The sequence below is a fragment of the Xiphophorus hellerii genome, chromosome 3, assembly GCF_003331165.1.
Source record: "Xiphophorus hellerii strain 12219 chromosome 3, Xiphophorus_hellerii-4.1, whole genome shotgun sequence".
In the NCBI taxonomy this organism is placed as follows: Eukaryota; Metazoa; Chordata; class Actinopteri; order Cyprinodontiformes; family Poeciliidae; genus Xiphophorus; species Xiphophorus hellerii.
In genome coordinates this window covers 3,188,160-3,210,566 of record NC_045674.1, presented here as the reverse complement: position 1 = coordinate 3,210,566, position 22,407 = coordinate 3,188,160, and the positions used below count along the sequence as shown (strand labels likewise).

At 38.4% G+C, this 22,407-nt stretch overlaps 1 protein-coding gene across 1 annotated transcript in view; it reads right to left on the bottom strand.

The window, feature by feature from the left end:
• The window catches only part of LOC116717691 (neural-cadherin), a 133,350-nt gene that overhangs the window by 20,462 nt on the left and 90,481 nt on the right, over positions 1–22,407 (bottom strand). Inside the window, exons 15-22 of the mRNA XM_032559235.1 lie at positions 22,191–22,377; positions 21,888–22,031; positions 13,018–13,301; positions 9,572–10,201; positions 7,705–8,701; positions 4,567–4,660; positions 1,605–1,789; positions 1,093–1,331 (exon numbers count right to left, since the gene is read on the bottom strand). Coding sequence (XP_032415126.1) covers positions 1,093–1,331; positions 1,605–1,789; positions 4,567–4,660; positions 7,705–8,701; positions 9,572–10,201; positions 13,018–13,301; positions 21,888–22,031; positions 22,191–22,377 — 2,760 coding nt within the window. The remainder of the gene's footprint in view (positions 1–1,092; positions 1,332–1,604; positions 1,790–4,566; positions 4,661–7,704; positions 8,702–9,571; positions 10,202–13,017; positions 13,302–21,887; positions 22,032–22,190; positions 22,378–22,407) is intronic.

Genomic DNA, 22,407 nt, shown 5'->3' with positions numbered 1-22,407 from the left:
ATGTTGAATTTATGCATGGAAAAACAACATATTTGGAAAGAACAATTGAATTTTTAAGTCCTACGAACCAAGTATAATTGAAACCATCAGTATGAAATATCAGAAGAGTTAGTTTGCTCAAACTTTTCATATTCCCATCATTCCTATAGCCATTAGGAATACATCCTTCATTGCAGTGATATGAGAACGTGAAACATTTTAGACTTTTTCCTTTCCAACATCATTTGTCTGTATGCAGCCGATAAAGTTAACTAATTGAAATTAGTTGCATTTATGCATATTTTAAGTTTTTAAATTTATAATCTCAAAATTTGTAGTATTCTGAACTGCCATTACTTTTTCCAAAAATATATCTCATCAGATAATTTCTTGCTAACATACTTCTAGATAAATCTGTTTGCAATAAAAATAAAAACTCTTCCACTTTGAATTAAAACAAAACACAATATAATTTAATGTCCCTGTCTTTCAACTAAAACCTCATTTTCGTTAAAGATATAAACATATTTTTTTCTCTTGCTATTTTATGACCTTTTAGTGGTTCCATTAAGAAAACATGAGCAGTGAGGCAGCCCAGAGTAAGACATTTGCATATGACCTTGCCCAGTCAACGTGTGCACACATGTTCTGTATGTGTTTTATGCATGGCTCACTAACTGGCATGATGAGCTGCCTGTCGTGGTAGTAGACGTCAGATGCAGCTCCTCATGCATTTAATGCATGTTAAATGTTCATTTCCATGTGGTTTGCATGTGATTCTGTGGAACATTGGAATCTATTACAAAACTAAATCATTGCTTACACAACATGTTCAGTTTATTTTCATAACCACATATTTGTCCAAGTGTGAACACTTCAATATGCATTTAAACTTCACCAGCAGTCTAGATAAATTCTCCACTCTCTTCTTTTTAATTTTGTTTTAGACGAATTGAAAAGCAAACCCCGAACATAAAGTGGCTTTGTTAAGAGTTTTTGTTTACCTCAATCTCAATTATCTAAAATAATGATTTATGTTTATATTTCTGGAAAAACGGTGTCTCATACAAGGATATTTATAGACGTAGTTTTTAAGTGATTTTTGAGTCTTACCTTGGCTTTGTTTGCCGCCACGTATCCATGAAGCTTCTCCGCCTTGTAGTACGGTGAGCCGTGTGCAGCAAACCAGACGTCCAGCGCTCTGTAACTCAGCTGGTCGGCTTTGCCTACAGAGAATATCTGGACGTTCTCTGGCAACGTCTGCAGGATTTCAGCCAACATTCGCCCCAAACGGGAAAACCGACTCCCCTGACCTCCGCTGCTACTCTGGAAAAAACCCTCCACTGTAAGATCTGGAAGAAGAGCAGATGTTCCTGCTTGTATTTTAAATGTTCTTTGGGAACAAAAATGACAACACAGAAGAGGGAGGCCTTATTTTAGATTAGCTGCTTTTTTTTTTTCTTTTGATTTTGCAAAAGCTTTTAGACCTTAAAGGTCTAAAAGTTGGATAACTATTCTTAGAAAAATAACTAACTGAAGATTGGGATCATAAAAATGTGCATCTCTCAACGGCCTTTAGTGGTAAAATAGCTCTCTTTTTAACACATCATGTTGTGGGAACTCACTGTTTAGGCGCACGGAGCCAGCTTGCTGCAGGGCCTCCTGGTGCAGCTCTGTGACATCCACCTGAGCGGTGGAGATGACATCAGGCCATGTGCTGTCGGACACACGTACCTGCAGGCGGTACGTGCCTGGAGGAGTTCCCTCCCTGATGCTGAGCTGACCTGAGCTCTGATTCAGACCGAACAACCTACGACAGGAAAAAATTAATGTTATCATTAGACTTGTCAAACATCATGAAAGTAATCATCTCAAGCAACTAAAGTAGACTGGATCTTCTGATAACACTTAAAGAGACAAAATGTACATTTTTCCTTTTATTTTGTGTCAGTGGTGGCCACACTTCTGCTATTCTGCTAAAAGTGTAGCTAATGATTCGTTTAGCGCTTTTGCTAACTTTAAAAACATTTAGCAGTCTTAGCTTAATTTTTCTGGATAGCTTCTAAAGCGTTAACTTCATTGGTTGTTTTGTAAACTTTTAGTTAATCTGTATTGACATTGTGGTTATTGGCTGTAAAAATTCTTGCAGAACTAAAACTTATGACTGGGATTTTAGGATTATCCTAAAATCTTTTAGTTAGCTGTATCCACTACTCTTTTTTATTTTTTAAATCATTGAAGCTGTATGATGTTCCGTCCAGAAAAAGCAGCTGCACAAATAAATGATTCATGCTAAAAATGGCTGAATGTAAACGTTTGTGAAACACATAAAGCTCATTTGCTTCTACAACAGTTTTGTTTGCAGAGATTTGAAGCTGATATCCTCATATCTTACATCTAGGCTGCTGCTTCTACTGAGTCCCTGTAAAGTGACATTAATAATATCCAAGTGATGCGTCTTCATCTGAACTCTTTGAGCTTCTTATTTTGCTCTGAGTTTTATCTTTTCTATATGTAAATAACCATCAGCCTAAACCTAATCCATTCTGTGAAACAAATTGCTATCTGCTGGATGCGCAGATGATGGGATGTGATTCACGAGTAACTATGGTAATGCTGTCCCCAGTGGTTCCTTTGTTCTCGGCCGTCTCCTGTCGTCCCCCCTTGTAGGTATCTCGTTAGAAGAAAAGGTGGCGGGGAATGCAATCAGACTCTCCTTTCAATGCGTCCGCGTGAAGCCGCGCCTCATCAAACAAAATGAGCTCGCCCTCGCTGTGCTTCACTGGGAATTTTCAATACCGCTGGTTATGAAGTATTAATAGCACTGTTCCTGACAAGTCAGATCTTTTTTTTCTATCTCTCTCCTCCCTTTTCAGTCTCTTCCACTCTTTGTTTCCTCCTTCAAACTGCCTGTATTATAAGGCCCAATTTTGTTTCTCTTTTTTCTGTTGCACCTTTGTACTCTCTCACCCTCTGTATTTCAAAACTGTCACTCGTTGTGCACTTTTTATTTTCCTTTTCTTTTTGCTCTTCCTGCTTTGTGTCACATAAGAAGGGAAACTTTACTCAAGAATCTGTTTCATGTGAGTTCCTCCCATGATAAAACTGCTTTACATCTTCCATCCTCTGACTTCTTTTATCCAACACATCCAACAGGCTGCATGCTTGAACTAAAGATGCTCTAAGCGATGGAGTTAGCATCTTAATCTTTTTGTACCTGTTGTTTTTAGATGACAGAAAACTGAATCTATTACGTCTAAAGTTATGTGTAGATTTAATCTTTCTTTCTCTCTTCCTTTTGCAAATATAACTTTCTATTTGTTATACTTGTTTATTTTACTTACCTGTATTGGTGCCTAATTTTGTTGCTTCACCTTTTGCCCAACCAGCAATAAAATGTCAAAATAGTTTCAGATTTTATTGCAGTAGCTAATGTCAGACATAAAACATTTTAAAAACTCCATGCTATAATTTGAGTACATATAACTGGCAGGCCTCAATATTTCCATAAATAAATACAGAAAAAAATCAAGCTTTTTAAAAAAAACTTTAATACAAATGTAATTTAAAAAATAATATTTTTTAAAATGTTTTTTAATAAAATTAAAATAAAATAATGTTTTGCTTTTTTAATTTAATAAGTGTTGGGATAGTGTTCAATATCAAAAATGTTTTCTTGTTTCCATAGTATCTAATATGAAATGACACACAGCTGCACTTTTCTAATTAACTGCGACAAATAAAAAACAAATGAACTTATCATTAAACTAAGGCAGATTAGAGAAATGTCTACAAGAAAAAAGATACTTGCCTAAAATTTTCTCCTTCTGCAGACAGACCAATTAAAGTTAAAACTGATGAAGAAGCTGTTTATTTTGCCACAAAGGACTGTCAGAAAGATGGAAATGAAAGTGGGAAATGATTCCAGACTGAAATAAAAAATGTTTTTCAGTCTAAGATTATCTTATTGCAATAAAAATTTACCTCATTTAAGACATTTTGCACATTTGTAACTGAGTATGGCAGTACATTTCCACTTGACATTCATAGTGATTCTGTGTATCAGCTGAGAACGTGGATGTGCTGTTCCAAGAGTTAAATGCTTGTTGATCAGCTGGTAATGTTAAAATTAGTGCAAAAGAGACAGATCCTAAGTTTGAGCTTAACTTGTATGCATTTTTATTACTGATTATTATTACCGAGCATTGCTTATGCTTGGTTTTATATTATGTATAACTTAAATGTGATTTATGTTGTACAGCGCTGTGACTTTTTGTATGTGAAAAGTGCTTTATAAATAAACTTTCCTTTACTGTAATCCTGCTGATTCATGTCAGTTTTAACATTTAAGATGCCTTGAAGCATTCAAAACCTCTGAACTACTAGTGAACATTTACTCACCAGGAATCAAAGCTATTCACTGATGACTTTTCAGCTGTTTCTTGACATTTTCATCACTTCTACACTTTGTTCTTCCTAATGTTCCTCAACTCTTCCATACTAACTAGCAGAAATTATTGGAAAACTTTCACGAAAATCTTCTTTCTGCAGTTTTTTTCAGTGTTTCATCAAATGCGATCAAATTACCTGGTTGGTTTGCCATCGAAGCGGTACACCTTCTCACTCCAGTCATCGAGGTCAGGGGACTGAATTTGTCCAAGAGCTGCTGTTGGGAGAATCCCTGTGAGGATGCAGAAAGTAAAGCAAGAAGAAAAAGTTTAAAAATGCATTATGCATCCCTGTGGTACAGCCCAAATATTAGGAGTAAAGGCTGAAAGCTTCACCAGAAGGTACAGGCACAGGTGACATCTTATTGGCACACACGGTCATAGTTAAATAGCGCATCAGGAACAGAGTCGCATTAGAATAACTTTCACTTTGTTTTTTCCCAGGAGCAGTAATGTAATCACTTTATCCATGAAATAATTTGCCATTTAAACTCACTTCCTGTTCATGTCCCTATCAAAGCTGGGAGTTAAGCTGGAGTTAATTGTTTGCTTCATGACATGTTTTCGAGGTTCAGGGTGGATTCCTATTAGGAGGTTAATGTCTGTTCATGTGGAAAAGCCCCAGAGAGGAAATTCATCAAAATACACTACGGAGAACCTTAGTTTTCCAGTAAATTACAGCAGGCTGACAGATGGTATGAAATGCTAAATAAGTGATGGGGCTGCAGTGGGAGGCTGCGAGAAGTCGACCGTGTCATGTACAGTTCTTGCAACGTGAGCAAAAAGGGTTCAGAAGGTTTTGAAATGACTATGACAGTTATGATTTGTGAGGGACAAATGTTCTCTTTTTTCTTGTGGAGTTTGTTAGGTTCAAAATAATGCATTAAGGACAACATGTGAAGCAGAATGTCAAAAAGTAAATCCTTGATTCTAAAACGGCTCTTATTTTGTTGGTGTGTCTAAGAATGAATGCATCACTATGTGGTTTATTTTATTATTAGACTATACTGTGACCCCTTTCTAACAGCAACATTTTTGCTGTATTTATACTGTTTCCCTTTTGTGATATATATGCATTTTCTGACTCTGCAGATAGTAATATTTTTATGCTGTTTATGATTATATTATATTAAACAATATAATTTAAATTAGTGTGTTTATTAACTTTGGTTGGTACGTTCTCACTGAAATGCGTTTAATGTGATAAAACAGCAATCCAATTGAAACGTTAGTTGCACGTAACCCTAAGTCACTAATTATAAATAGTAGCAATGCTAGCACTAAGGTGTTAGACTAACATTATTATTTAGAAGCTAATGCTAAAGCACAACATGCTTTACAACTAAGTATAGTGTCCTCAACAGGATTACATTTTTTCTTTCACAATTTTTCATCTGGTTGTGTCTCAGAAAGAGATTCTTTGGAACAGAACTGAACACTCGCGTTCATTTTTATAGTTGTTATGTATTGCTTACTCCATTTCTGATTTTGTCAAATTGAAAATCTTAGTCTTCACAAAAGACGAGCATGAATATAAACATCTACTTAACATTTCAATAACCAAAACCTCAGTTAATTCAACTCAAGTTTACAAAACAGCCAAGTAACTTAGCGCTTTAGAATGTAGGGGAGTGCACTAAAAGTTTCCAAAGTTAGCAAAATAGCTACAGCACTATTAGCAGAAAAGTGCCCACAACTGCATTCATCCCTCCATTGTGCCATAAAAAACAGAATACATTTTGGAAAATCTAAACGTCTTTCCAGATTCCACTTAGCTGCCTTGGGAGCTGCACTTAGCTCCTATCAGATCGTATTTTCAATTTGGTATCTACATGTGTTCTTCACGCATCGCAGCCAGTGAATAGCTTTTGATATGGAACAAAAGGTTGAATTTGACCAGCAGATATTACACCTCTGATCCACCACTGAGGTGATCATAGAGTTACTTAAAACATGAGGTTTAAGGATGCAAAGCAAAGACAGCAGCAGCAGAAGCATTACAGGCTACAGGTGCAAACAGAGCGGAACCACTTTATGATCCTCCAGTGTTCGTCTGATCTGGAAAATGTGTCATTCAGCAGAATCAGATGCAGTTAACAACATTTTGTGGAAGGTATACAGCCCACATGAGGATTACAACACAGAGCTCTGCCAAATATAAGGGAAATTTCTGACAAACAACTTATGCATATTGCTCAGATCAATGTTGATCAGGTCTACGTCAAGCCCTGCATGCTCTAAAAGCACACACAACCTCAGAACATTGACTTGAATGATGTAAATGATAAAAGGATCAATAAACAGGAGGGTTGTTGTTACATGTTGAACTCAGAACTGAGATCTTAAAGGGACATAACACTATAAAACAGTGCTAAGAAATTATTAGAAAGTCTTCACTGAATGTTAGTGAATTGTCTGCTAAAAAGCATTAAAAATTACAGACTGAGTCAATACAAGACCTTGAAAAGAGTTTAATTTGAAGGATTAAGGAAGAAAACACAAAGATACCTTTGCAAGATTTTGCACTTTTAGTGTTAGACAAGAATGCAGCCCGCACAAAATGCCAGTTCAATACATGGCCAACACAGAGAGACACAGGACAACCAACCATTCACATAAATATTCACACCAATTTGCAATTTTCAATTAAGTTCCTAATGGTGGAATGAAAGTGGGGAAGTCAGAGACTCCACACCGAAAGGTCCCTGCTGTTATTTAAACCCAAGGCTCGTACTAATAAAATCTACAACAGTGTGAAGCACTTAAGCAAACTTATCTTAAAGGTGACCTATTGTGCTTCCTTGTACAGATTAGGATATAGGTTATACAAAACATGTTCATTACGTTTTTTGCACAAAATCGTTCCTAATTAATGAGTTTTTTGTCTGGGCGGTTCTGCTTTGAGCTCCTTTCAGAGTAAGCTGTAAAACAGAGTGAGCTGTTTTATGGCCTCTTGTCACTTTAAATCCAGATAAGCTGCTGCTGGCCACGCCCCCAACTCAACGCTTGGGTTGCTAGGTGACGGGCTGGACTTTGCTGTGGTTGCTAGGGGTTGGCTGGCGTTGCTACGTGAGGAGCAGTGCCTGCTGATGTGTGACATTATATTCTAAAGGATTTTGAAACAGCTCTGAAAAACATTAACTTACTTCAAAATATGGCTGGGTGTTTTTTTAGGGACTTGAGCTGTTTTTAGAAGTAGTGTAAAGCCAAATGGAAGTATAAGAACATGCAAATGTGAAATTACAGCAAATCAGATGCCAAAAACAGCAGGACGTACCTTCAAAACTGTAGACAACAATATGGGTGTGTCCAGGTAAGTGTGGATGGTCATTTCTATCCCCGATGACAACTGTCAACGTGTTGGTTGAGCTCACTGGAGGAGAACCGCTGTCAATCATGAGAATGGGAAGGCGGTACTCCTTTTGACGCTCGCGATCAAAGCTGCGAAGAGCAGTGATGGCTGCGCTGCCGTTCCGAAAGTCTGTCAGGTTAAAGTTTGTGGCATCAGAGGTTAGAAGCAGGAGTCGGATGGAGAACGGACCACCGTTGGCGGACGTGTCTCGGTCGACGGCGTGAAGAAGCATGGACGTTTCATTCATTCGCACCGCCTGCGGAGCAGCAGTGTTCTCCCAAACAACAGGCTTATAGGCAGCTTCAAACTCTGGCCCATTGTCGTTAATGTCGAGAACAGTTACCATAACGATAGCGGTGCCAGTTAGCGGTGGGATACCAGCATCTGTTGCAAGAACCATGATCCTGTGCTGGGAGATTTTTTCTCTGTCCAGAGAATGAGCGACTACCACCCAACCGGACTGATCCACCAGGAACTGACCGTAAGGGTCGGACTCCTTCGAAATACTGTAGGAGAAGCGTCCATTTAGGCCAGAGTCTAAATCAGATGCTGTAACCTGAGCAACAATCGTTCCCACTGGGACATCTTCAGACATGGCAGCCGACTCATAGAACTGTGGGAAAAAGACTGGAGCGTGGTCGTTGGAGTCTTCTACTTGGACGAGACAGTAGGCCAGGCTGAAAAAGTCAGCATCTTCAGCCTTCAGAGTGAGATTAAAGGTCCGCTCATGGAGTTTCTCAAAGTCAACCTTCTTCTTCAGCTTTATCACGCCACGTCGGTTTACTTTGTCCGTCTCAACAAAGAACTTCCTTTCCTCGTCTCCGCCAACGATGCTGAAGGTGACAACAGCATTCTCACCCTCATCTCCATCAGTGGCAGAGACCACAAGGACCTCGCTGTTTACCTCCATATCCTCATTCATCTGGAAGACATATAAAGCCATTTTTTATGACAACTAATGTCAGGGTTTGCACACTTTTCCCACAGTGAAATTCAAGTACTTTTTCAAGCATTTTCGAACCTTTCCAGCGTCGCACATTGGAGATAAAACAATGCAAATGAACTAAAAAACTATTTAAATTCAATATAAGGTGATATCCTTTATTAGATGTTATTACTAATGTCTTGTGACACAATTCTACATTCTACATCAGGGACAAGTAAACAAAATTTTAAGTTTGTAAATTTCTCTCATTCAGTCACCCTATGCACCTGACTGGTCTGAGAACAAAACACACAAAAAATCCCCCAATTTTAATAATGTTGTTAAATATATAACATGTAAGCCAAGCTTTATTTCAATTACACTGATCAATTGTCATTGAGTCATTAGGAATAATAAGTATTCTTTACACTGAACCAATCCAAACAAATTGTGTTGAGATATGACCATCCTGCTTAAACACAATACACAAAGAAAGTTACAAAAAAATGTCAAAAAAGTTTTCAGGGATTTAGCAAATATAAATATTTTAAGTAATTGTATCTGACTTAAAAAAAGAAAAGTTTAGTCTAATTTGACGTTAGACAGTGAGAAAAAAATTTGTCTGAGTATTTAAATATCTTGTTTCAACTGTAAATAATGCTCTCCAAATGTAGGATTTTAATCAAACGTTAGATTACCTTTTATTCAAAACTGTTTGAATATCAACCAACTTTATACAGAAATCAAGACCTTTCCAAAAGTTGAAAATGCTTGAAATTCATTTAGATGTTTTTAAGGACCTGCACAAACCTTGTAATGTAAAATATTAGAAGAGAATGACAGATGTCTTTCAAGAGTTTGACTCACCTGAGTGGTGTAAGCCCTCTGAGTAAAAATAGGTGGGTGGTCATTTACGTCTGAAACCATAATAGTGGCTGTTCCCGTCCCAGACAAACCACCGCCATCCCGGGCCTCCACCACAACCAGATATTTGTCTTCTGTCTCCCGGTCCAGTGAGCGGAGAACTGTGTAGATAGTCCCAGTAGTGGCATTTATGGAGAACAAGTTGAGGTTGATCTCATTGCGAATGTTCTTGATGATGCTGTAGGTAAGCATGGCATTCCTGCCTTCGTTTGGGTCGTCAAGGTCCATGGCATGCATCTCCATGATGGAGGTGTCGGCGGGTGAGTTTTCAGGCACTTGGCCAATGAAACATCCGTCTACCTCTAGGGTGGGGCATGGAAAGAAGGGGGAGTTATCGTTAATGTCTCGGACTTCTAACAGCACATCAGCGAATCCTGTAAGCCCCATTCCACCCTCGTCTGTGGCGAGGACAAGAAATCTCCAGGCGGGGCGCTCCTCCCGGTCCAAGCGGCGCTGAGCATAGATCCTTCCAGTGTGTTCGTCGATAGTGAACTCGCCACCGGCACCTTGGCCATGGAGGGAGTAGCGGAGGGCAGTCTGGTCCGCTTCCTGATCGGGATCTGTTGCTGACACCTACAAAAAAACAAGAGGGAAAAGGTGAAAAAGGAGCAAAGAATTCTTCCCTCTCCCTTTATGTGAAAAATGCTAACTTATTCATTATACAAAGGCAAACTGTTAGAAGTTTCTCTTCAGTTATTGATATTTAATATGACTTAAATCAAACTGTTAGGGGATTTGCCACAAACACCTCATATTTAACATTTTTTAACCTAGTGGAACTGTAAATGTTTTAATATTACATGGAACCTGGTCAGAGGGTTTTCTTAGAGTGTTTTCACAGCCGATAGTCCAGTAGACTCGGTTTAATTGGAGACCAAAACTGCAACATTTAGTACATTTTCAGCTGCTGCAGTTCACTTTAACAAGCCACTGTTCCAAACAAACCAAATCCTTTGAAATACCTGTTCACCCCTTTGCCTGTGGTGGCGCTGCAGCAAGAACCACTAAATAAAACCACTGAAGAAAACATGCGCACAACTTCCTTCTTTGCAAAATGCAAACAAAAATGTAGTGGTGTGAGATTTTTTTGCTATTTTGTCTTTGGTAAAAGATCACAAACCGTTTCTCCTGCTGGCGCTATACTCTCACAGGGCATTGTATTTACCCAGAATGCCCTGTACTTTAATCCGCTTTCTGCTTTTGGAGCAGTCTCCGGTTCGCTTGGTGTTCACATATACATTAAAACCGCGCCACAGTTCACGTCAACCGAACCGATAGCTAGATTTTTAGGCGGACCTGAGTTTGCGTTTTTGAGTCGCATCAGAATTTGATGCTCATTCACTCCTCCCCAAATGACCAAACGTTCTAGCCAAACGAACCAGAGTTTGATTAAAGCGGACTAAACTGGGCTGGTGGGAACATTCCTGATGATCATGATCACAGTTGGCTTTAAGAAATGAAACGTCCACCATAATTGGATAACCTCAGCTATGTCTAAAAATAAACCTCTAATAAACATTTTGCTCGTGGAGTGATTGCTTTTATGACATATAGCCTTTCAAATGGGTATTGAATAATTGCAAAACACCAACGTTTGTTTCTCTTGAAAATTAATTGCTTTCCATATCAAAACTGTAGCAAAAGGCACACCTTTTATTTATGCTGACAATTTGTACAACAGCAGTACATTCATCACAATTCAATAACACCTTCCTTAATAAGCAAATATTTCATCTTGTTCCATTCTTTCCTCATCACGTATTTCTTATCAAAACAGGTAAATTGCTTTTCCATCATGTAGAAATGTCAAGCCCAGCAACTAGGACATGCAGCGGGGAAGTGATTGCAGCAGCTGGCCCCGCGCGCTGGGACTTCACAACACAGGAATAAACATTTCTCTGCTGCTTTGTCCTGTTTGCTTAATTAACCTGCCTTCCTGCTATCTCTCTGAGCGAGGCGACGAGAGGAGCAGCAATGAGTCAAGCCTTCACATCTGTCACCGAGACACACAATGCAATTAAAAGTTAATAGACACAGACAAAGGCAAGAAAAAAAGTACAGTTTTACCCTTTCTTCTCCTCTTTTGTCACCAGAGTTTGTTTACTGAACCCTTTGAAGTCCTCCTCCCCGCCTTCCCTCAGCCTCCTCCCCCATGTCGCCTCTCTGCATCCTCTGACAACGTGACGCAGGTACACAATATTGAAGATGAGCAGCGCTGGCACCACAGAGGAGGCAGGTGAAGTCAAAAAATATTCATTTCAAATTGGATTTTCTTTTCCGTTCGCTATCTACTGAATTGCATTAGTGCACAGGGCTGAGAGTGCGGCGCGATGAGGGAGGACCCGTCCGTCGTGCCGCAGAAAGACTATTGAAAGCGTCAGAGAGGAACCAAAAGCACATCAAATCAATTCCAGCAGGCGAGGGGAAGCAGGCCCAGGTTGAGGACTGGGTGACACATGCGCCTCTGACGGAGATTATTTCCCTCCCCTCCCAGCTTCCACCTTTTTAATCTTATTTAGCTTGGCAGCACATGCAAATTATTGTGAATTACCGGAGATAGGTGTGACGAAAGGTGGATGAGATCAACAGGAGAAGGAGGTCAACACGAACATTTTAGAGGCAACTTTGAAGAAGATGGTTACTTGCTGTTAGACTTTTTTGGCCTAATATTTCACCCTGGAGTCTCTTTTACCAGTTTTTGTGTTAAATGCCGTCATACATGTGCAATGTGTTAGTGGAATGACACCGAATCTCTGCTGAGGTGTTGCTCCAGGCTAATTTTTAGCGTAACTAATGCTATTAGATTTTTCTCCATAAAACTTGATACATTTTCACATATTGTTCATATAAACATTAACATTTGAACAATAATGTACATTATGTATGTCTGGTCAAAGGTGATACTTTCTCAGGTTTACATTTTAAATAATTTGATTAGGAATGAGTGAACATTGCATCTCCAGTTATGTCTAAATGATTTAGCATGACAATAAAAACATGTTCAACACCATCAAAACATTCACTCATTTCCTCACTTGCTGTACACTTAACAAGCTCAGAGTAGATTGCTCGCAAAAGTGTATAATATGCTACATATGTTGTTTTCTGATCTAGTAAATTAGGGTCTTAGGTTGTTTTCACACCCAATAGTCTGGTAAACTCAATTTCTAATTTCTCTCTCAAACAATATTTAGCTTTTATTTTAATGTGTGTTTTTTATTGTAAGTGTTATTATGTTATTTTCTTCCATTTTAACCATAATTGCTCCTGAAGGGGAAATGCAAATGCAGGATGAAACTTCTATTTTTCATAAAATCAGAAGATTGGAATAAAACTCAGTATTGACCATGTGATACGCCCAAAACAAATAAGCCTTCACATTCACTGACCTCTAGGATGAACACAGGAAGCTGCGTAAGCTCCTCCATCACAGAGGCGTGATACTCTGTCTGACTGAACACCGGCGCCTCGTCGTTGCGGTTGACCACCTGAACCACCACCAGGGTCTCGTTCTCCCATTTCCCATCAGAAGCGACCAGCCGCAGCTCGTAGCGCTGCTCCATCTCGTAGTCGAGCGGCTGAGCTACAAAGATGGTGCCCACCTCTGGTTCCACGTCGAAGGTCCCCATGGCGTTTCCTGAAGTGATCTGGTAGCGCAGCTTAGCATTGGCGCCTGGATGGAAGAAATAAGATTCTGGGTCAGTTTGAGCTGTTTCAGTTTCTGCTCTCAAAAACTTTCTATCCTGGCATTTTATTATTATCTGTGTATTCAGTCAGTTGATGAAAAAGAGGCAGTTAATATTATTTTATTTTTGACATGATCAGAAAAAAAACCAAATAACCTTTAACACAACCTTTAGCTTTTTGCCATTATGGCCAAAAATGTCAAATTGATGACAGTCATGGGGCAGAAGCTTTTGTTATTTTTATGTATTCAATAATATACTAAACATATAATATTTTAATAAAGCACAGTAGTCAAATTTAGTAGTAAAGGAATCTGTAAGTCATTGTCGCTCCAAAATATAAAGACACTATAAACTTGCACAGTTGGTGTTTTAAATGACAAGTAAATATTTTAAAACTTTTTTGGGATTAATTGAAGAAAAATATGTTTCAGGAAGATTTTAAGAGTTTTAATTAGTCTGTGAAAATAAATCACAATTTCGCTACATTCTTGAATTGTGGACTGAGGGGCAAAACAAAATCATCCAGAGGACCGCAAATGGCCCCCCAGCCACACTTTGGACATCACTGCTTTAACACAACCTGAGTTGCATGTAGCTCTTCTTCTGAAACTTTACTTTTTGAATAGTATTGCAGGAATTGCTGGCAAAATAAGATTATCTTTGATTGGCAGAGGAAACAGACACACACACGCACACACACCCGCTGATGACCCATGTGGACAGCAGCAGCAGATACCACATCTCAGAAGAAAACAAGCATCTTCCTCACAGTGGGGCTCATTAGATGCTCACGCCTTCACATCTTGTCTGCATCAGATCCGCTCATCGAGTTGTGATGCAGTACTTCAGAGAATGTTACCTTGGCTGAAATTATTTTCCTGGAGATTTAACATGAATTTGATATTTAAACCTTAACCGAATCGCAAAAATGGCATTTTTACCTAATACAAGCTTTGACTATCTATTATGTGACCATTTCAAGAGTCTCTTTCCTAAACTGAGACAAAGGTTTTAATATTTAATTTTTATGTAGTTTTGAATTTAGCTTTTCCATTCCACTACTCAGTTTTAATTTGTTTGTTGCTATAGTTTTTTTTTTTCTTAGTTTATTTTCTTAGAAAATGCTTAGTTTCAATTGAGGTGTTATTAGTTTCAGTGCTTTTGTGATACAAGTTTCATAGAAGGCACAAAACTGGTTTTAGAAAATGTTAATTTAAGGCAAATGAATGACCATACATTCCAGGAAAGTATAAAAGATGGGGGAATAATTTAAAAAACCTCGGTAAACACAATAACATAGAGCTTTTCAAGTAAACTTTAAGGTTCATGGCATTTTCCTCTCTTCATAATGTCCCATATATTTTACCGTGTTCCACTACAAGGCACTTCCTTTTGTCTAAAACAAAGATATATTCAAAGTAATCCCACGTTGGACTCTGGCGCTTTCTCTGACTTTTGTTGATATGACGCTAGGTGTACGCCAACAAGCATCATTAAGGATGATTTTACTGATATTAGAAGAAAACATCTAGTTTGAAATTATTTTTGGGATTGTTTGAAAAAAAGAAAATGGAGCAAAAATTGCATAGTCTCAGCAATACAGGATTTGGGCTACCTTTCTTTAAAAACAATTGCTGTATTTAGCCAACTTTTATCAATTAATTCAAGCTAATTTGGGTGCACCAAAGCCTGCTTTTGAAAATGTATAGAAAATGTAAAAGACTTTATGTCAGCAATAATATTACCATTAAAATTAAAAAGTCAAATATCTGGACTGAGTGGACCACATCGATGCTGATTCTCCACACAGAATAAATGTCTCTGAATGTGAGTAAAATATCCTAAATGTTTCATTTCAGACTATATTTATATGAATGAAAATCTGCTCCAAAACTGAAGTTGGTTAATGACACAAAATTGATGTCACAGTCATCAGTTTAACATTACAAATAAAAAAGGCTGAGATGGATGCAACACTACTTCACCCACTATGACCCTTTCATCTGAAAGAAATTAAAGCGATGTGAATCTTTTCTTTAAATATTGCTATTTTTAAAGATGAATGCATTATTGAGTGATGAATAAATCTCCCTCTTCTTGCATATTCTGGCATTACTCTCTCCCATCCTTCCCTTTTGTCCTTGGTTTCTTGTCTTGTTACCCTGACTTCCTTGTTATCTTCCAAGCCTTCCCTCTAGGTCTTTTACTCTTTTTATTCATGCATATTTCCTTCTTTTCCTTAACTATTTTCTGTCCACTCAACATTTACATTATTACCATTTCTTCTATCCTTCTTAGTTCACCTTTTGCCTTCTTCAACTTTTCCTCCTGTTTTTCCCCCATCCTTTCGATCTCTGTGTCTCCCCTGACATCTTGTTTTTCCTTTTATCTCTTTTCCATTTTCAGCTTTCTGATATTTTCCCCTCTTTTCCCATTCATACTCCTCCCCATCCCTTCTTTCATTCCCTCTATTGGCCTCTCGTCTTCTCTCCTGATGAAGTGAAAAAATGCCAACACACACATGGATGAGGTAAACACACACACACACACACAGAAGCATGTTCATAGCCCAGAGGCAGGTCTGTCTAGGTCCAGCTTGCTCTCTGTTTACCGGCACCAAGGAGACTTTAGGAGACAAACACCATCTGTGGAGACATGGAAGAGCTTCATTATGACATCGTGTGCTTCTGTGTCTGTGAGGAAAAGTTTAAGTGCACCAGTCCGTCTCAGCCTCGAAGCGCGATCTGTGGTGACATTTGAGCGAGCGGCTCGGTGTGCGTGTGTAAATGGGAGTGCATGTAAATGTGTGTAAGGGGAGTAGCTACAGCGGTTTTTCGCCTCCGGCAGCCTCCCTAATGATCAGCCTGGCCATATGGTGTTGCCCTCCCCACACGTACACAACAGCACATGTGCACGCACACGCCTGCACACTAGGGGACAGGGTTGATTTAATTCACAGCCTAGCAGAGGACCCAAAATTGAGATTAAGGTCAGATCTCTGCTTCTCATGAGGTGGACCGGAGGGGAAATTCGTCCGTGAGCACCGACTGCAGGTCAACACTCTGACAAACTAAACTCTTCACTTTAAAACTGTGTAAGAAAATTCTGAACTGAATGTTACCTCAAATGGGGGAAATTCTTTACCAGGTTGTCTGCAGGTTTCAGTCAAAATTAAGACTTTTTAATGCCAGCTTGAATGAAATTTAAGACAGAAAAAACTATTAATATAAGGGCTTGTATGGGCTGGCAACCAGTGGTAAAAACAAACGTCCTGCCAACGGCTGATACATTTGCACTTACCAATAATAAAACGCAAAAAAGGCTACTTAGCTAGCAAGGGTATATTAGCAGCTAGTTACCGTCTGCCTCAAATCACAAAACGCAATATAGATGCCTGTGTGCGACTCTAACAATTGCCTGACAGAAAAGTCTCACAGGAAAAAGAAAAACTACATATAACATTTCAATAGTCCTGTAATGACAAATTTTAAGACCTGTGATTAACATATTTAAGGCCAACTTACATTTTTAAAAAATTAATTCACAGCATTTTAAGGTCTTAATTTTAGGTGCATGAATTTAAGGCGTTTTAAGATCTTTTTAATGCCACGTTGAATGACATTTAAGACAGAAAAAAATATACATTTAGGGGCTCACATGGTCTGGCAAGCAGTGGTAAAAATGAAGATTGCACTCACCCATGATAGAAGCTAGCTAGCTAGCCAGGGCATATTAGCAGCTTGTAACCATCTGCCTCAAATCGCAGAGCATAATGAAGATGCCTGCGTGTGACTCAAACTTTTGCCTGACAGAAGACATGATTGAATAGTTCTGCAACTGCAAATTTTAAGATGTGGTTAATGTATTTAAGGCCAACTTGGGTTTTTTAAAATCTAAAAAGACATTTTAAGGCCTTAATTTAAGGTTTGCTAATTTAAGACTTTTTAAGGATGTGCGTACACGTTGTTGAAGTTTTTAAAAGAGCACAGACATGTACTGCAGATATAGTACCTTACTCATTTTTAAGTTTTGAATTTTCTTGTCTGAAAAGAAATACTGAATCCAGTACGGTCCGGGTGCGGAACCAGTGAAACTTTTACCAACCTACAAGCAAAGAATTACACACAATAAAATTCTTTTAAATTACTTATTTTTCACCTTGTATAACGTAAAACTCACATTGCACATGACAATATGAATAATATGAACATGAACTTTGGAGAGAGCAATGTGAAAGTAACATTTATAAACTGACTGAAAAGATGTGTTCCGGCTAATTTCAAGCAGAAGTAGATGCTGTAATGAAGTAATATTGCATAGCAGACCTTCTTTTCATTTATTAAAGTTTTATTTCTTTTAACTGCTTTGTATTAGAACTAAAAACAGTGATTTTTGTGAGGCAGATGTTTGCACAGTGACATGACTTCTGGTCAGCATGACACAACCAGTTACTTCCAATCACACATTGCTTATTATCACTCCACCTCACTGTTGCGGTAGATGCTTGTTCGTGTTTACTAAACCCCGAGGCGACACTAAACTGAAACACTGAACTCAGCAGAACTGATAAAAAGCCTCTTGATCTCATTACCCAACACTCTTAGTTCGGCACATTTTCCACTAGGAGGACCAAATGAAGCCAGAAAACACGACGGGCGACAAAAGCTGCTGCATCTAATCAGCTTTATGGGGAGTGGGGAGGTGAAGAGGGGTAATCTACACCCACCCCTCGCATCCCCTTCACCTCACCTCTGCTAATTCCAACAAACACTGAATCAAGCTGAAATGAATGCAGGAGTTTGATCTAAAGTGTCAGTGTGTGTATTTCCACTGTAAATGTGTTTGTTGTGCCTAGTTTATACCAGGGCTGAAAGGTCACTGGTCCTTCAACACCTGTCAGCTTTAACAACAAACTGTGCTCATAATGTACGACACACACACACTGAAAAAGCCAAGGTGACAGTACAGCTGGAGGATAAAACCTTCAGTACATTTTATAGCTCATCAAGTCTCAGTGTGCGGCTTTAACTCTTTCAGGAGTTTGATTCTTCATCCTGTGTGACCTTCAGGAAAACATGCAGCCAGCATTTACATCAGAATCAGCAGGTGTGTATGGGAAATGCCTCAAGCCAAGAAACAAATTGACTCACTGGAAAGGCAACCTTGAATTTAATCACAATAGGAACAAGATAACAAATTTCTTCCTGTAGTTTAAGACACACCAGCTGTGCTCTGTGAAACTATCTGCTTCATTGAACATTTTTCACATCATAACATTTTAATCAAAAATGCCCTTGTATTTCAGTGGGATTTTAAGTTACAGCCTAAGCATTAAATTCCACACAGTAGTGGGCACACTTCCACTAACCCATTAATGTTGTAATAGAGGAGTGAAAATGGAAAAAATTAACAGAGAGATAGAAGGACCTGAGCTAGTTTTTGGTTAGCACTTTGAAAACATTTAAGACTCACGATCCCTGATCCGGTATCGTCGTTGTTTTCGCCACACCAGTGACTGCATGTAGGAATTAAACGGCCTGCGGCTCTGGACCACTCGGGAGCACAGAGACCAACATCAGCAGAAACAGCCATCTAAGCTCAAACGTCCCCTTAAACCTTCCTAACTGGTGGCTAGATGGTGGGCCTACTGGGATTAACTCAAACCTTAAATCTGATCCTCACTGAGTCAGCAATGGGAGTGTCAGACAGAAGTATCTGTTTGGGATTTAACTTGTTTTCGAATCTCTCTCACTTCTCTATAAGGAATAATGTGCTTTTCATCATCAGAAGTAAATTAAACAAATTCACTGGCCTGATTGTAAGTCAAACCTAAAAGGTCAGTGATCTGATCCAAATTATAAATGTTGAATAAATAATTACCATCTGTCAGCACAGCAATTTATGGACGCCTATAAAGCTGTCCTTCTAAATATAACCAAAAATCATAACCGTAGAATCACATCTGACAGTTTTAGACTGGATGCCACTGTCATGAACACTGGCTCATTTTTTAAATATAGTTTTAACTGAAGTAACTCACTTTATTCATGAAATGAGATAATAAGAAATGACAAAGTCAGATCTGGATTAACATCTATTCAACTATTTGGATACCTGAGTTTAAATAATTATAAAATATTAATAAAAAATGTATAAGTTCATTTTACATGAGTGGACTAGATGTTGATGTCAGTTTTTTTTGGTCTTTTTTTTACTTGTAGCTGAATGATGTGTTTTTATACTAAATATTTCACTAAGGTTTATTGTTTTTTTTGTCATAAAAAAGTGCAAATGCTCCTGATGCTTTCTCTTTGTAAAACTTGAAATGAAATTCTGTGGTATATACATATTTAATCAACACAGCATGTGTACTCTGCTGCGCTCCTCCCCTTATGCCTGTTTTCTGTCTCACTCAGAGTAAAAAGGAGCAAAAATGGAAAAAAAGAAAAGATAAACAACTGCAACTTCATTCCCATTGTTTGTGCTAAAGCCTCATTAAATGTAGTTTGTTTATAAACGCAGGTATTTATTCATTTTTAATGTATGTTTATTGACCTGCCTTTTTAAATTTTTAAAAATTCTTAGTTTGTTATCTGGTGTTTTAATCCTACTAATCATTTTTGTTTCATATAATATTTGTTTTACCAATTTGCAAATAAATCTTACATCATTAGAGCATTTTGATCCTAAATTACTGTCATTTAACTTATTTTATTACAATTATTTTATATTTTGTATTCGCTTTGTTCATCACTTAAACATCTTTAAAGTATACTTTACAATAAAAGCTGAAGTAAACACAACTAAATGGATTGTGATAAAAGAAAACAAGGTATTTTAGCCACAGCTTTGGTCTGTTGATAATCCTGAAAAGATCTAAATGCCAATTAAAAGTATTCACTCCTTTGGATGAATTTCCCTATTTTATTGCTTTTACAAATCAATCAGATCAACAAAAATCAAACTATTGAGTAGTGTTAATCATGCCAAACCCAAATTTACCTTTTAAATCTAATAACTTAGTTAAAAACTACAAATATTTGTGACGACTGATGAGATGAAACTCTGAGGACTACAGAACAGGATTATGTGTATGTGGCTAGCAGTCAATAAGAAAGACATAAATATAAAATATTAAAAAAGAAAATAAGTGATAACTCGCTCACCAACTTTATTCCACTGACAGTCTTAGTAAAGACAATCTCAGAATCTCAGAGGCTGAAACCAAACAGCAGTAAAAAACAAAAGTATGGAGAAAGAGAGGCTATGCTTTTGTTTTCTGATATTTTTGTCCTTTTTCCTCCTGCTGCTTATTGGTTTTGAGCAGAGGAGGAAGAGGAATGAGGGACAAACATAAACAAAGAGACAAACATCAAAACTGTCGACCTCAAGGGAGCAGCATCGCTCGCTAACGAGCTGCGACAGCGAGAGAAGAAGAGGGAGGAAATGTGCAGAGGAGGCACGGAGAAGAAAACAAGGAAAGGAAGTGAGGAGAGGAGAAGGAAAAAGTGGCAAGACGACAAGAAACAGGAACCTGATTTTTTCAGCTAATTTAAAGCATTAAGATAAAGTTAGCTCTGATTTATGCACATAAACATAGTACAAAAAATTGCAACTCTACCAAAAACGGCTCATGCATCTTCCTGTTACTGACCAGAAGGAGGCCAGCTGTACACAACAACAGTCCCAGAATCAACATACAATATTTATAGTCAGACACAACACTAAAACCACACACACTTCAACCTTTCACCTCCCAGTTCATCAGTTGCATTTGTGTCATTTTTGGCAACACATTTGGCTAAATAATTCACTACGAAAGCTGCGTTGGAATACAGTAGAAATGTAACAGAGTTATTACATTAAGATGTTTGTGTTTTAGTGCTGCCTTGTAATGCAACACATTATTCAGACTGTATATATTCAAAAACATAGCATGCGTGCAAGTAATGTCTTATTACAATCATAACTTCTGCTGTATAAGGACATGTCAGTTTGCTTTTACAGCTGTGTGTCTGTGTTTACGTCTTTTTTAACTCAGCCAAGAGCGCTGACTGTCCTCCAGCTAGAGAGGAGTTTATTTTCTGCACTGAATCAGTTTAGGACCTTAATGGGAAAGAAGAGAAAGAGGCTTTATAAAACTGGACCAAAGTGGTTCTGTTACTCCTGCAGAACAAGATGACCGGATCAGTGGGACTAGCAATCATTTCTATTGGTCATGATGGTAACAGGAAGCAAACATGTCTGCAACTTTCTGAGAAGATCTGAAAATAAAAAGTAACACCTTTAAATAAACCTGAAAGGGCAGAAATGTGTTGTTAAAAGTCTGATAATACAACAAAACAATGGAATAAATAAGAAACAAAAGTAGGAAGAGAACAACAAAATGAAAAGATAAAAGAAGACCAGATGAGATTAAGGTGAAACATGAAGGGAACAAAACTCCATTGGTAGAAAAAAAGATTTATATTAAAGAACAAAACAAACAATGGGAATAAAAACATAATTAATGTCACTTTGCCACAACCAAGCAGAGAGCAATCCAAAAACAAAGCCAGATTCAGACTGACCTTCATCCTCGTCGTTGGCTGTGACAGTGATGAGGACGTAGCCCACCTCCTTGTCTTCCTCCACACTGACCTCGTACACCAGCTGGGCAAACGCCGGAGCGTTGTCGTTGACATCGGTGACAAAGATCCTGACGTAGGCGGTGTCTGCATGAAGGATCAACACAGAGTGCATTTGTACACTTAAATCATCACTGAATTTAGGAACTTCAGGATGTTGCTGCATCAAATATCTACATGCCAAATTTTCTGTATTTTTATTAGGTGTATGCAATCAGTGAATGAGATGATGACTCTGGGGCGTACCTGTGTTTGGCTGGCCTTGCTGGCCCGGTCGGGCTGACTCGGAGCCATCCTGCGACTGCACCTCGATCAGGTAAGAAGCTTTCTGCTCACGGTCAAAAGAAGCACGAGTTACTACAACGCCGCTGCGGGAGTCGATGCTGAAGTACTGAGAGTCTCCGCTCTCATCCTTCAGGATCGTGTAGTGGATCTGAAGAGAAGACGCAGAGAACAGGTTAAG